Source organism: Narcine bancroftii, chromosome 4 (assembly GCF_036971445.1).
Source record: "Narcine bancroftii isolate sNarBan1 chromosome 4, sNarBan1.hap1, whole genome shotgun sequence".
Lineage (NCBI taxonomy): Eukaryota > Metazoa > Chordata > Chondrichthyes > Torpediniformes > Narcinidae > Narcine > Narcine bancroftii.
The window spans coordinates 12,491,896-12,504,435 of NC_091472.1; the positions used below are offsets into that span (position 1 = coordinate 12,491,896).

The window sequence follows — 12,540 nt, forward strand, 5'->3', positions numbered from 1 at the left end:
TTTTTTTTAAACAATTTGTGCCTTAGCTTTCCTCATTATACCCTTGTAAAGTATATTAACTATATATCAATATTTAAAAATTTTTGAAGCTTTTATGATTGGGTTTTTAATAGTTCTGTCGATTCCCACCTACGCCATCATGCCACTCCCCCTTGAGCTTTTCACCGCTGACCATTTGAAATTGGCACACCTGGACTTAAATCAGCCTGTTTCACTATAGTCGGCCAAGCGCAGGAGTAGACTCCATAAAATGAGGACTGTGCAAATTTTGGCCAGCAGACAGTAGTGCTGGCTCTTTAGTTGGAGGGTGGGTGTTGTGTAGCTAAACACATAATTTATGGCAGACGAACCGGCTCCGTGTTACGTGCGCGTCAGCGGAGCAGCCACGTCAAAGATGGCGCCACACGGTCTGTCTTTTCTGGCAGAAGCTTGGGGCCTGCATGCATGTGGGCAGCACGCTTGCTCACGATTATGCGGTTTCCGGTGTGTGGGGGCAAGAGCTGAAAAGGCCTTAAAATGGCAGTATGCTAAACACAATAAAGCTCACGAGTTCTGACGAACCCACCCACTGCTGGTTTCGTTCATTCGCTTAGTTAGCTTGCACGCAACAAAGCTTTGGAGAAGATTTAGAAGGATGGTGCCTGTATTGGAAAATGCAACTTATGAGGCAAGGTTAACAGAGCTAAGGATTTTCTCTTTGAAGTGGAGAAGGATGTCTACAAGATTAAGAAAGCCAAAGATAGAATAAACACCCAGCATCTTTTTCCCAGGCCAAGAGTTTCAAACACCAGATTGACATCTGTATAAGGTGAAGGGATGAAAATTGAGGGGAGAAATTGAGAGATGATTTTTTTTTATTAAACATAGCGAGTTGAGGGCATCTGGAATACATTGCCAGAGGTGGTGGTGGAAGCTGGTACAATAAGGACACTTAAAAACTCTTAGGCACATGGATGCAAAAATACAAAATTATTGGTGTGAGGTCGGCAAGGTTTAGATTGTTGAGTAGGTTTCTTTCAGTTAGCACCACATTGTGGGTCAAAGGGCCTGTAATGTGCTGTAATATTCCATGTTATTACTTCTTGAATATTACCACAACATCTGCTCAGCTCTGGAAAAGTAATCGACATGTTAATCAAGCAGCTAGAAATCGTTAGACAGAAAACAGAAAAAATACAAGCTCAAAATAGCATAATCAGAAATATGGAAGGTTATGCAGTCTAGAAATTTTCGGCAGTTGTTAAAGTAGGTTATAAGGTGGCCGTGGGGCCTGTTCTGTGCTGCAAATTTCAGTGTTCCACGTTAGTTATACAAATTTGGAGTTATTCTCCAACTCTGACCTCTCTCCCAGATGTGGTAGCAAGCATCAGGGTAAACAGTGCTAAAGTATGCTCTTAACAGAACAATTGCTTAAGAGTTCACTGAGTTCAGCCAATAAGCAGATGGAAGTTTATGATTAGAATCATGGAATGTAATGCAAACAAGTCTCCATAATACATGAGGACCCCAAAACCCAACACCAATAGAAATTCATCAAGACAAATGGTTACTTAAACAAAAGTTGCTTTGAATTATTTTTAAACATGAAAACAGGATCAAACTTTAACTTATTACTATTAACTTAACACCTTTCTAATTCTAAACGCATGTATATGTAATGTGTGTGTAAGTTCAGAAAAGTTCTTTGATTCACAGTCCAATCTCACTTCTCACTCCTCCAAGTTCACTGGTTGCCGGCAATTCTTATACCGTGCACAGAATTTAACATTTATGAATTTCACCAGGCTTTGGTGCTTGAAAGGTAAATGGTTACTGTTCAGGAAGGTTCTTGTTGGTTTTCAGAGAGAGATTTGTTGCTCGTTGGACACTGTTAGGTCTGCTTTGTTCATGAATGAGTGAGTCAAACACCAGACTGAGTCGAAATCAAGGTTCTTTGTTCTTTATTGCCGGATTGTAACACTTGCAACTAACAGTGTTAGTTGGAGAAGGCGCATTCTGCCGTTATCAGCAAGTGGTGTTTTATATAGCTTAGGATACGTACTTAGTAAATTATCATACCATGACATTGTCCAATGAATAAACTGTTGCTATCCCTCTCTGCTAGCCTCCTGCACATCAATTTGTCATCCCCACTCTTATCTTGAGAGTACAAGGTCACAACTGCATCTTGTTACGGCCCAGCACTGGGTGACTCCCTCTACATTCCCAGCTCATGATGTTTTTACCTAACAACACCCACAACTGATTCCTTCCAATCAGCCACTTCAGTGTCTTGCCGAAGAAACTTGCCCCATCAAGATTTTCCAGATGATAACCTCTTTCTTTCAGGTCACCACAGAGTTCCTTTTTGTTTCCCTTAATTCAAGTGAAACATCATACAGCCAGCCATCTCCTCTTGTATGGACCCCAAGGGATTCTTGAGGCACAGCTCCACCACACCACAGCATACCACCCTCAGGCCAATGGGTTGGAGGTTTCATAGGCACCTGAAGGCAGCCTTGATGGCTTGGCTCAAGGGTCCCATCTGGGTGGATCAACTGCCTTGGGTCCTGCTGGAGCTTCACACTGCACTGAAGGAAGACTTCAATGTGTTGGCGACGGAGATCGTCTAGGGCGCACTTTCAATCATTCCGGGGGAGTTCCTGGCCCCTGACGAACCCCTGAAAGACTTCACAGCCACACTTGAGAACGTCCAGCGAAAACTGGTCCCGCAACAACCCCCACCACCAGCCCAAACATAACTTTCCAGGGATATAAAGACATCAATATGTGTTTGTGCGAAGGGGCGCAAGTCAGCTGCCCCTACAATGACCCTACGTGGGGCCCTATAGGGTCATCAGGGACAACAGCTCCACTTTCATCGGCGACAAGGAAGAGACCTTTACCGTTGACCACCTGAAGCCAGCATATGCGAACTGTAATCAGCTGGTCTCCACTCGTCCCCCCGCCACGTGGGAGCAGTCCACCCAAGGCAATGGACAACACCCGATCGCCGGTTCTGGAGGGGGCTGTGTAGCAGCCCACACATAGACCTAGGGGTGATACCGGCTGTCATCCCAGGTGACCTCCTGCGCAGCAGGAAGACAGCGAGCTGTGGTGGGAACATTGGCCAATCCCAGGCTGGCGCTCCGATGACGCGGTGCCATATCAACGCAACGGCCAGTGCGATAAATCAGCCTTGACTTCAAGGCTTTGGCATGCCTGTCGTTCTTCTCCACACCCGCGTACAGCACATTCAAAGGGCAGTTGATAAATTTAGGAGGCAAGCAAGTGCAAGTTTCAACTGGAAGTTTTTGAATGAGAGCGAACTAGCACAAAACTAAATTTGAATTTGAACTTTTATTAGACTGAATTTTGTTGAATTATTCCACCTTTCAATTTATTAAGAATTTTTTGACAATTCATCTTCCCTTATCCATAAGAACCAATCTTAGATTGCATCCTGTGAGAACACAAAAACATAGAAATTGGAGCATGAATACCTGTTGTAAACACCTCAAGCTTGTTCTCTTTTCACAGGATCTTGCTGATCAAGTATTTACCTCCATACCACATATTTGCATTCTCCCCATTTCTCGCTTTTTACTTGTAGTTCAATTATCTGTCTCATCAAGTATAATCAATTACTCTGTGACCATAGCTCTTCAAATAGAGAATCTCAAAAATTTGACTGTCAGAAGAAATTCCTCCTTCCCAATGAGGAAAACCTCCTAACAATATCCACCCTATCAATCCCTCTAAAATATGTCAGTAAGATTAATTAGTGTCATAAAAGTCACATACAACAATAAACCTGCACCATCCAGATGAACCATCAAGCAACATTTGCACCAATCCTATTTTATTTACCCCATGTTCCCATTAACTCTTCCAATTCTACATCTCTCTGAGTTGCAGAGAGATCTGGAGCACCTGGAAGAAATCCAAGCAGTTACAGGAAGAGCAATCAAACTCCACACATACAGCACGGGAGGGTCAGAATTTAATCTCTCTTGGGCACAGGGTAAGTGAAGCTTTGAGACAGTGGTGACATCGCTTCTTCTGAACCTGCCATTCTCAACAGGAGCCACAGCACATTTAAGGGGGTCACCGACTGAAATCAAAATCTTTGTTATGTATTTTATGTAGTCAGTAGAAGTACGACAGAATCCAACTAAACTTGACTGCTTCACAGGAAAGTGGTGAATACACTAAGGAGACTCTACCAAGGGGGCCATAGCCTAAAAGGAATGGCTGTTCTCAGCTGCTCAATTTTCAGTGTTCATCCCATAATTCAACCAGAACAGTACAGCAAATTTCTTTAACATGGGTATTCCAAGTGCACTAGCATGTGTTTCATGTTACAGTTTTGCAATCTCTGGGAGATTAATAACACAAGTTATTGCATAGGTAAGGCACAGAGGAAGGCAATTGGAATATTGATTGGCTTGTATTGCAAGGGGTACAGAGTATAAATAATAATCTGCTTTACCCTTCCTCCAGAATGAATAACCTCACATATTTCTATATAATGACCTCTCTGACAACTTCTTGTTCTATCCACATCTCTTAGCAGCTTTAGTATCCTCATCTCAACTTGCTAAACATCATCAACAAATCTGGCCAGTATTGTTAGTTCCTCCATCGAGTACAAACATGTATTTACTCCTCCAATCTCATCATCATTTCCCCCAAGTTCAAGTTTTAAGGTGACATATTTCTCAGCAAGCAGCTAATTAATGTGGAATCTATTTTGTAAACACAAAAGCAGTCCGTCGGACATGAAATATGCCAGGGAATGTTGCAAGTTTACAATTTAACAGAGGTCATGAAGACATTCAAGAGGTCATAAACTTTCAATTCTCCCAAATTCAAGTTTTAAGGTGAACTAAAATTTGTAATCACATATTTTTCAGCTAATCAATGTGGAGAGACTATTTTCTCAACAAAAAGGTAATAGATGGGACAAAAAACATGCCAGAGGATGATGCAAGTTTACAATCTAACAGACATTCAAGAGGTCATAAATGTTCACGATTCAGTGAAAAAGTGAGGAAAACAACAATGAAGAGGAGAAAAATAAGAAGCGAAACAAAAAATAATTACCTATCGCCCGAGAAAGGTTTAACCCTCCATTCACTCTCCCATCCAAAGTAACTTTTCCACCAGCATTCTTAATCCTGGCCAGTTCCACTTCATCTTCCGGTTTATGGTCATAGGACATGTCAACGGCCTTGCCGCATTCTGAAACAACACAGCGGGAATCCCCTGCATTGGCTACTATCAGCTGCTTCCCTCGGATCAATGCCACAACAGCTGTTGTACCACTGTCAGAGCCAGGCTGCAAGACAAAAAAAAAATTTCAATGACTGATTCATGTTTTCAGCTGGTGTCGCTAATAATCCTTGGAAAATTATGATAAAATTGTATTCTAGATTGGACAAGTTTAAATGCATGGACCTGCTTTCTTTAAAAAAAAGATTTTCTATAGAATAAAATCTCGAGATATCCAAAAATCCTAAATATAAATAAATAAAACAACAGACTAAGAACAAGTCTGTTCATCTCCAATGTCTAGTAACAGAAACACAGTTAAATTTTGATCCAATTGAAACTTTGGAAGAAAACCAAAAAAACAATTTTTTGGGGATTCCTCAGAAATTATACTTTCTACTTTTCAAGGCAGCCCTTGACCAGAGTTGCAAAAATAAAGGAAATTTTACCAAATAATATTTTTCACTTTTTAATAATCAAATCCTGTGCAAATCCAGCAAAAGTTTGCTTTATTAATCTTGACAAATGAGAGGAATTTCATGAATAATCACTCAGAACAGGAAAAAGTAAAGTTCAGTTCCCACCGTTACAAGGCTGCTAATCTTAGCATCATGCAACTGAAAATGAACCCACTGTGTCAGCAGTGGAAAAGAAAAGTTCAAAATAAGCAAGAGAAAAGACATAGGATGTCCACATTCCAAGACTGTTATCAGCAGACTATCATGAAAGTCAGTCATACAATGTGGAAAAGGCCACTTGGCCCAAAACATCCCACCTATCCATATTCCTCTAAACCTATCCAAGTAAATATCCAAATGCTTCTTTAGTGTTGCCTTAGTACTGCCTCAGCTACCTCCTCAGGCAGCTGGTTTCATACACCCACCTCCCTTTGTGTAAAAAAAAGTTACCCCCGAGGTTCCTACTAAACCCCTCCCCTCACTTTAAACCCACGTCCTGTGGTTTTTACCAATCCCCTTTCTCTGGGCAAAATACTGTTCACCTGATCTGTTCTTCTCAGGATTTTGTACAGTTAGAAGACAAGATGCAATAAGAGAATGAGGGCTTCATTGGATGATCCTCTATGGTCCAACCGGATACCAGGCCTTGCCTCACACAAATCCACATTGTGCCCATGGCACATTTTGAAGTAAACGAGTTCCTCATCTCCACACTCTCAACACCATTAAAACTTTATCTGTTTTTTACTGCATTGTTGTTTGTGGCTTTATGGTGCAGAGATAAGTAGGTCCAGTTCCAAATTACCACTATAACTGTGCAGTACTTCAAAACCGGGCACTAGCAAAATAGCTGATGGATGCCCTGAAAGTGAGATGAAAACTGGAAAATAAATCTGAATGACTTGCACGTGTTTCAACAGTGCCACCCACTTGTGTACTAGCATTATGAGAAAACAATTCAGAGATCATCATTTCAAACACTAATTTGCTGTGAACTTGGTGTTTAAGAAGTCCAGAGAGTTGGATAAATGTGAATGACTTTTGAATTTTTTGGGCCTTGCAGCATCAAGGACATTATTAGCCCTAATGGTATCAAAAATAACTTCATTAACATTGAATCAAACGATTTACTCTGGGAATCTAATCCCACTCAAACAATCTATTAGCAGTATCTGCATTTGCTGGAGTCCTGAGTGAACAAAAATGGAGGGCCTCAGTAGATCAGGCAGCATCCATGGAGAGGTGATCAGTCAGTGGTTTGGGTCAGGGGTCTTTATTGATAGCTCATGTTCTGCTTGGCACACACAACTTCACACAGCCAAATCTCATCTTGTTCTCGAGTACCGAATCAAATATTCTTAAGCTCATTTCTAAGCGTGGACATGGAGCTGATATTCCCGCGGTGGAAAAATTTTAGGAAAAAGGATGAGAGAAGGCCTTTGAAATCCTCCTTCTCCATCCAAGTTAAAAATAGCAGCACTGCCACAGCCACTGTAACGGACACGCTGCTGTGGTGTGGACCCGCAGGGAGTGGAGATACAGCGCACCATCAGGGTCCAGCTGCCCAGTCGACTGCCGTCGGCTCCATACGGGCTTTGAACGACCTGTTAAGGGAGCCGACATTGGTTTTATTTGAAATCCCACGATGCGAGGCCTGTGGCAACACCTATTAATTGGCAGCAGCTGTGACGAGCTGCAGACTCCGGGGAAGCGGAGGACTGGAGCAGGGCAGCATTGGACGGGAAGATCACCACCCATCAGAGAAGGAGAAGCAGAGGAGATGACCCACGGGATGGTGACCTTGGCAGTGGACGAGAGAGGGAGCTCTATGGCTGAGGGATCAGTGCATGCGGTGGACTGTTGGCAACCCATGGCGAGGTACCTGCGAAGCTGTGGGCTGCTGTTGGGAGCTGCGGACTGCTGCAGACTGGCTCAAACTGGCTGGAGGGGTACCTGGTATCAGAACCGGGATGCGAGGAGATGCCAAGGGTGCTGAAGGGTTCATGACCGTGTCGGAGGTTTGGATCTGGAACTCAAGTCGCTAACGGTTTGGATTGGACTGCAGGAGCTGTGGAGGCGCTGGAGGTGAATCTGCGAACTTTCGGTAACTCTGGGGGCATTCTCTTTTGCTTCTCTCTCTCTCTCTCTCTCTCTGACTCTTAAGTTTGACCGTAAGAGGCGCTTAGGTAATTCCTGCCAGTGGTAAATCTGTCTTCCTTGCAGCAGGCAAAAATAAATTTAATGTAATGTGACACTGTTATTACTACGACAATATGTTAAATCTTGATCTTGGAGGGGCAATGGATAGCTTTAAGGTAGCATTGGATTCGTGATAAGTTGAAAGGTTGCCAGGGCAAGAAAGAGTTAAAACTCAAATTAGCCATTGCTTTACTGGTCGGCACAATCTGCTCAAAATTTCGAGTAACCCACTTCTGCTTCTAATGTGTACATTTGGATTCAGAGAAAGTGAATGATAATATGGCATGACTTCTTAAAATTTACTGGGGCTCCCAAGACTTTGCCTACCTCCTCTTTACCATCCATTCCAGGCAGCACAATATCATTTTCCTCTTCTGCATCATCGCTGTCTTCTTCATCCTCTTCATCCTCTTCTTCTTCCTCCTCCCCCTCCTCCTCCTCTTCTTCTTCTTCTTCTTCTTCTTCTTCTTCACCTCCTTCACTGCTATATTCCTCCTCTTCTTCACTGCAATCCTGCCAATGAAAGATTTCAACAAAGTCCATAATGCTCTTATGGTCAGAAAAATAGTAAAACCCAACTAAATTACTGTAAAGAATACTTAATGAGGAAAAATATCATTGAACCTGCCAGAAAGGATTAGTGATGCCATATCTGGAAAGTTTAAGTTCTGTAAGCCCCCAAAATAGGTAAGGGGGAAAAAAACTTCTAATCAAATTTAAATTTAGACATGCAGCACGATAACAGGCCACTTCGATCCACGAATCCGGACCGCCCAATTCACACCCAATTAACCAATGACCTCTAGGCCATTTCAAACAGTGAAAGGAAACCAGAGCCCCGGGGAAAATGTACGCAGACACAGGAATAACATACACTTTCAGACAGCATGGGATTCGAACCTCGGTCCCAATCGCTGGTGCTGTAAAGGTGTTGTGCTAACCGCTACGCCAACTGGGCCACCCAGATCAGCAATTGGGCTCAGCAGTGCTAAGAGTAATAGAGAGTGAATGTAGGTAATTAGACACACTCTTTAACCTGCAATCTGGCGAAAATGAGCATTGAAGTGAGAAAATGTCCTCTTGCTTTTCTACCTCAGAGTACATCTTAGAAGATTTTAACTAAAACGAGAGGAAACAAAGGTTTCTTTAACTATTATTTGATGACAAAAGACAATAGGACAGATATTTTCATATTTCATTGAAACTTACAAGTATGTGGCAATAGAAATAGCTTGACAAGGGGAAAGAGGTCATCTCCCTGTGGTTCCATATGGTCTATCACGACTATTGCTACCTTCTCATCAGATTCCAACACTGGCAATCGCCCACTCCACCCTGCATGTTTCATCTTCCTCCCCGTCAATCAACTGTCTCTGTCCATCATCTCTCCCCGCTTCACTAAACTCCCATTGGGCACTGTCAAACCCCTCCCCTCATCATACTGGCTATCTCTCCACACTCTCAGTCTCGATAAAGGGCTCCCACTTGAAATGTTGGCAATTATTTTTCTTCCACTGATGCCTCTTGACCCACTGACTTCCTCTAGAAAATCAGGAAGAACAGTTAGATACCTGAATAAAAAGGTGGGTGTAAGGTAAAACATCATGAGATGGGAATGTGTGGGGAGTTACCCTGTACAGGGCAGTAACAAGAAGGGGAGGTGTCCTTGTACTCCTGTTAGGTAAAACATCATGAGATGGGAATGTACGGGGCAGTAACAAGATGTGAATGCATCCTTGTACTTACAAGATAAGAGAGACATTGATGGATTGAGAGGCAGGAAGCTAGCAGGGAAAGGATAGCAACAGTTTTAGTCATTGGACAAGTAATGATATGATGATGTTCTAAGCATGTATCCAAGGGTATAAAAAATCACCATTTTGCTGATAACGGCAGAATGCATTCTCCGACTAACTTTGTTAGTCGCAAGTGTTACAATCCGGTAATAAAGAACAAAGAACCCTGATTTCGACTCAGCCTGGTGTTTGTCTCACTCATTCATGAACAAAGCAGACCTAACATGGGGGCAAGGGAAAGGCAGAGTGAAAGGTTCATTTTTAAGTTTCAGCCTCAAATATGCAGTGGTTGATATGTACCACATGAGGTGATGACATCAGACACAATTACTATGTTTAAGAGGCATTTAGATAGACATTTAAACAGGCAAGGCATGGAAAGATATGGTCCTAATGGGGCCAAACAGGATGAGTGTAGTTGGCAGAGTGTATTGCTGAAGGGCTGTTTCCATGCTGTGCAACTCTGACTACAGGAAACAGATGACTTTCTGAAGCTTGGTTGCATCTTCAAGTTGTATTTAATCTTACTTGAACAAAAAGCAAACAGCTGGAGGGACTGCGCGAGTTGAGGCACATCAATGGGCAAAAACCAACTGCTGATGTTTTGGGTCAGGACCCTTTCTCCAGATTGACTTCCTTTTCTCCCATCGATGCTGCTCAGCCCACTGAGTTCCTCCAGCAGCTTGTTTATTCACTCCAGATTCCAGTATCTGCTGCCTCTTCTGTTTTTAAATATGCTCCTTCTATTGTTCAACAGCTTGTTGGATTATGTTTGAGGATCATCAATCATTTTCTTTTCCAGACAGATGAATTTCTCACAGACAGCTTTATTGTGCAGATTGCAGGTGAGTTGGAGATGGCTGTTACTGGATCACTGAAAGGATTGACGATATGCTAAATGTCTCAGGTAGACACTACCACCATCCGACTGAATTATCTGTTCATCCACGCACATTGAAACAAAAACAGTCGAGCGTGCTTCCTAAACAACCTGCCTTTGAGCAGCATGCATGTTTTACATCATACTTGACACCAATGCTGCTGCGCTCCACCTCTCGTCTCTTTTGCTCCAGGAAGCCAGCTTGCTGTGTAAAAGGACTCACTGATCCAGCATCTCTTTGGTTCTATGTGTACAAGCAAGCCAGCTTCCACAGACAGGTTTTTAGTGTAAAACGAGTAAGGGAATAATCTATCAAACTTCTACAGGTGCACTGTGGAAAGTATACCAACTGATTGCATCGCAGCATAATTTGGGAATAGATGTTAAAGAAGGCAGAAAATGTAGCCAATCACAGGCTCTAAACTCTCACCTATTACAGACAATGATGTGAGCCACTAGCTGAAGCAGGAAGCCAACGTCATAAGGACTGCCCACCACCCCCCCCCCCACCCATCACCTCACTGATACCTTCAGGCAGAAGGTACAGAAGTCGGTGAACCAGCACCTCCAGGTTAAAGAACAGTTTCTTTTTAACAGTTATCAGGCTCTTGAACCTCCCCTGGACACACTAATCACAGACTGCACTAGGATTAGTGTGAACATTAGGTGTCTTGTTTATCTATTGTGTATCTTAATTTAATTCAATTAGTTTAGTAATATATTTTTTCTTCACAAGTACCTGTTTGCCTGGAGCAAGTAAGAATTTCCAACAATGTACATTGTACAATGTGTATGACAATAAACTCATTATCAACAAGACAGATGATCTGAAAGGAGAAAAAAAAACCAAATGGATCTTATCTGATGGCAGTTACACATCAAGGTAACCAAGACTGGGTTATGAATTAGGTGGATTACAGTTACCATATTTTCAGAATTATTATGAAACTGCACAATTGAAATTTATTAATAGGTTATTTGATATTGAAGGGGCAAAAATTGAGATGGATCAGATTTTTTAAAATAATATTGGTCATTTTATTTTTAAATGGAATCTTTCATTGTTACAAACATTTAAGTTACCTGTTTTGCAACATATAATGTATATTTGGCATAAACAGAATCAATTTGTAGGTTCTAAAGGAAAAATATCTATAAAATCACCATTATATCAAAATTAATTCATTCTTTTTTCTTAAAATAATCCTCACTTGAAAGATTGGGAAATTAAAGGAATAAGTGCGATACAGGATTGTTTTGAGGCAGGAAGACTTTCTACATTTAATAGATTACAGGAGAAATATGGTATTTTGCCACATTATTTGCTTATTATCAAGTTTGGAATTTTTAAAAAATAAATTTTGGACAGACTTGGCCCAAGTCAAACGAAGTTTGAGTTATTAATTGAAGATAAAGGTGAAAGGGGATTTATTTCAGATACGTATAGGTTACTACAGGAGAAAATGGAGAAAGTGGAGAAATGGGAGAAAGATTTAGATATGCTTTTGTCATGGGAAGAATGGTCAAATATGTGTATTGATAGTGTTACAAAATTGCTTAATATGATATAATATGGATAATTATAATTTTTTTACATCAATAACACTTTTGAAAAATTGAAGAAATATGGATTTAGTTTGCCTGATTTGTGTTTTCGATGTGGGGAACATAGAGGTACTTCTATATATTCAGTTTGATTATGTGGGAAAGTTAAATTCTTTTGAAAAAAGTTGTAAAGTTTTTGAGAGATTTGTTCAAAATAGATTTGCAATTAGATCCAATGATGAGTTTATTGGGTTTATATGAATGTATTAAATGCAAAGTTACGAATGTATAAACCATATTTATCTTTTGTACGATTAGGGTTAGCAGTAGCGGGAAAATATATAGCTGTTACATGGAAAAATGATGTGGAATTCTTCTTTGGCTTGGCTTCGCGGACGAAGATTTATGG

At 41.4% G+C, this 12,540-nt stretch overlaps 1 protein-coding gene across 2 annotated transcripts in view; it reads right to left on the reverse strand.

Moving 5' to 3' along the window:
• ppm1g (protein phosphatase, Mg2+/Mn2+ dependent, 1G) overlaps positions 1 to 12,540 on the reverse strand; it is a 106,684-nt gene that overhangs the window by 32,737 nt on the left and 61,407 nt on the right. For both annotated transcript variants that reach the window (XM_069930766.1, XM_069930767.1), the window contains exons 6-7: positions 8,238 to 8,423; positions 5,086 to 5,320 (exon numbers count right to left, since the gene is read on the reverse strand). In XM_069930766.1, coding sequence (XP_069786867.1) covers positions 5,086 to 5,320; positions 8,238 to 8,423 — 421 coding nt within the window. The remainder of the gene's footprint in view (positions 1 to 5,085; positions 5,321 to 8,237; positions 8,424 to 12,540) is intronic.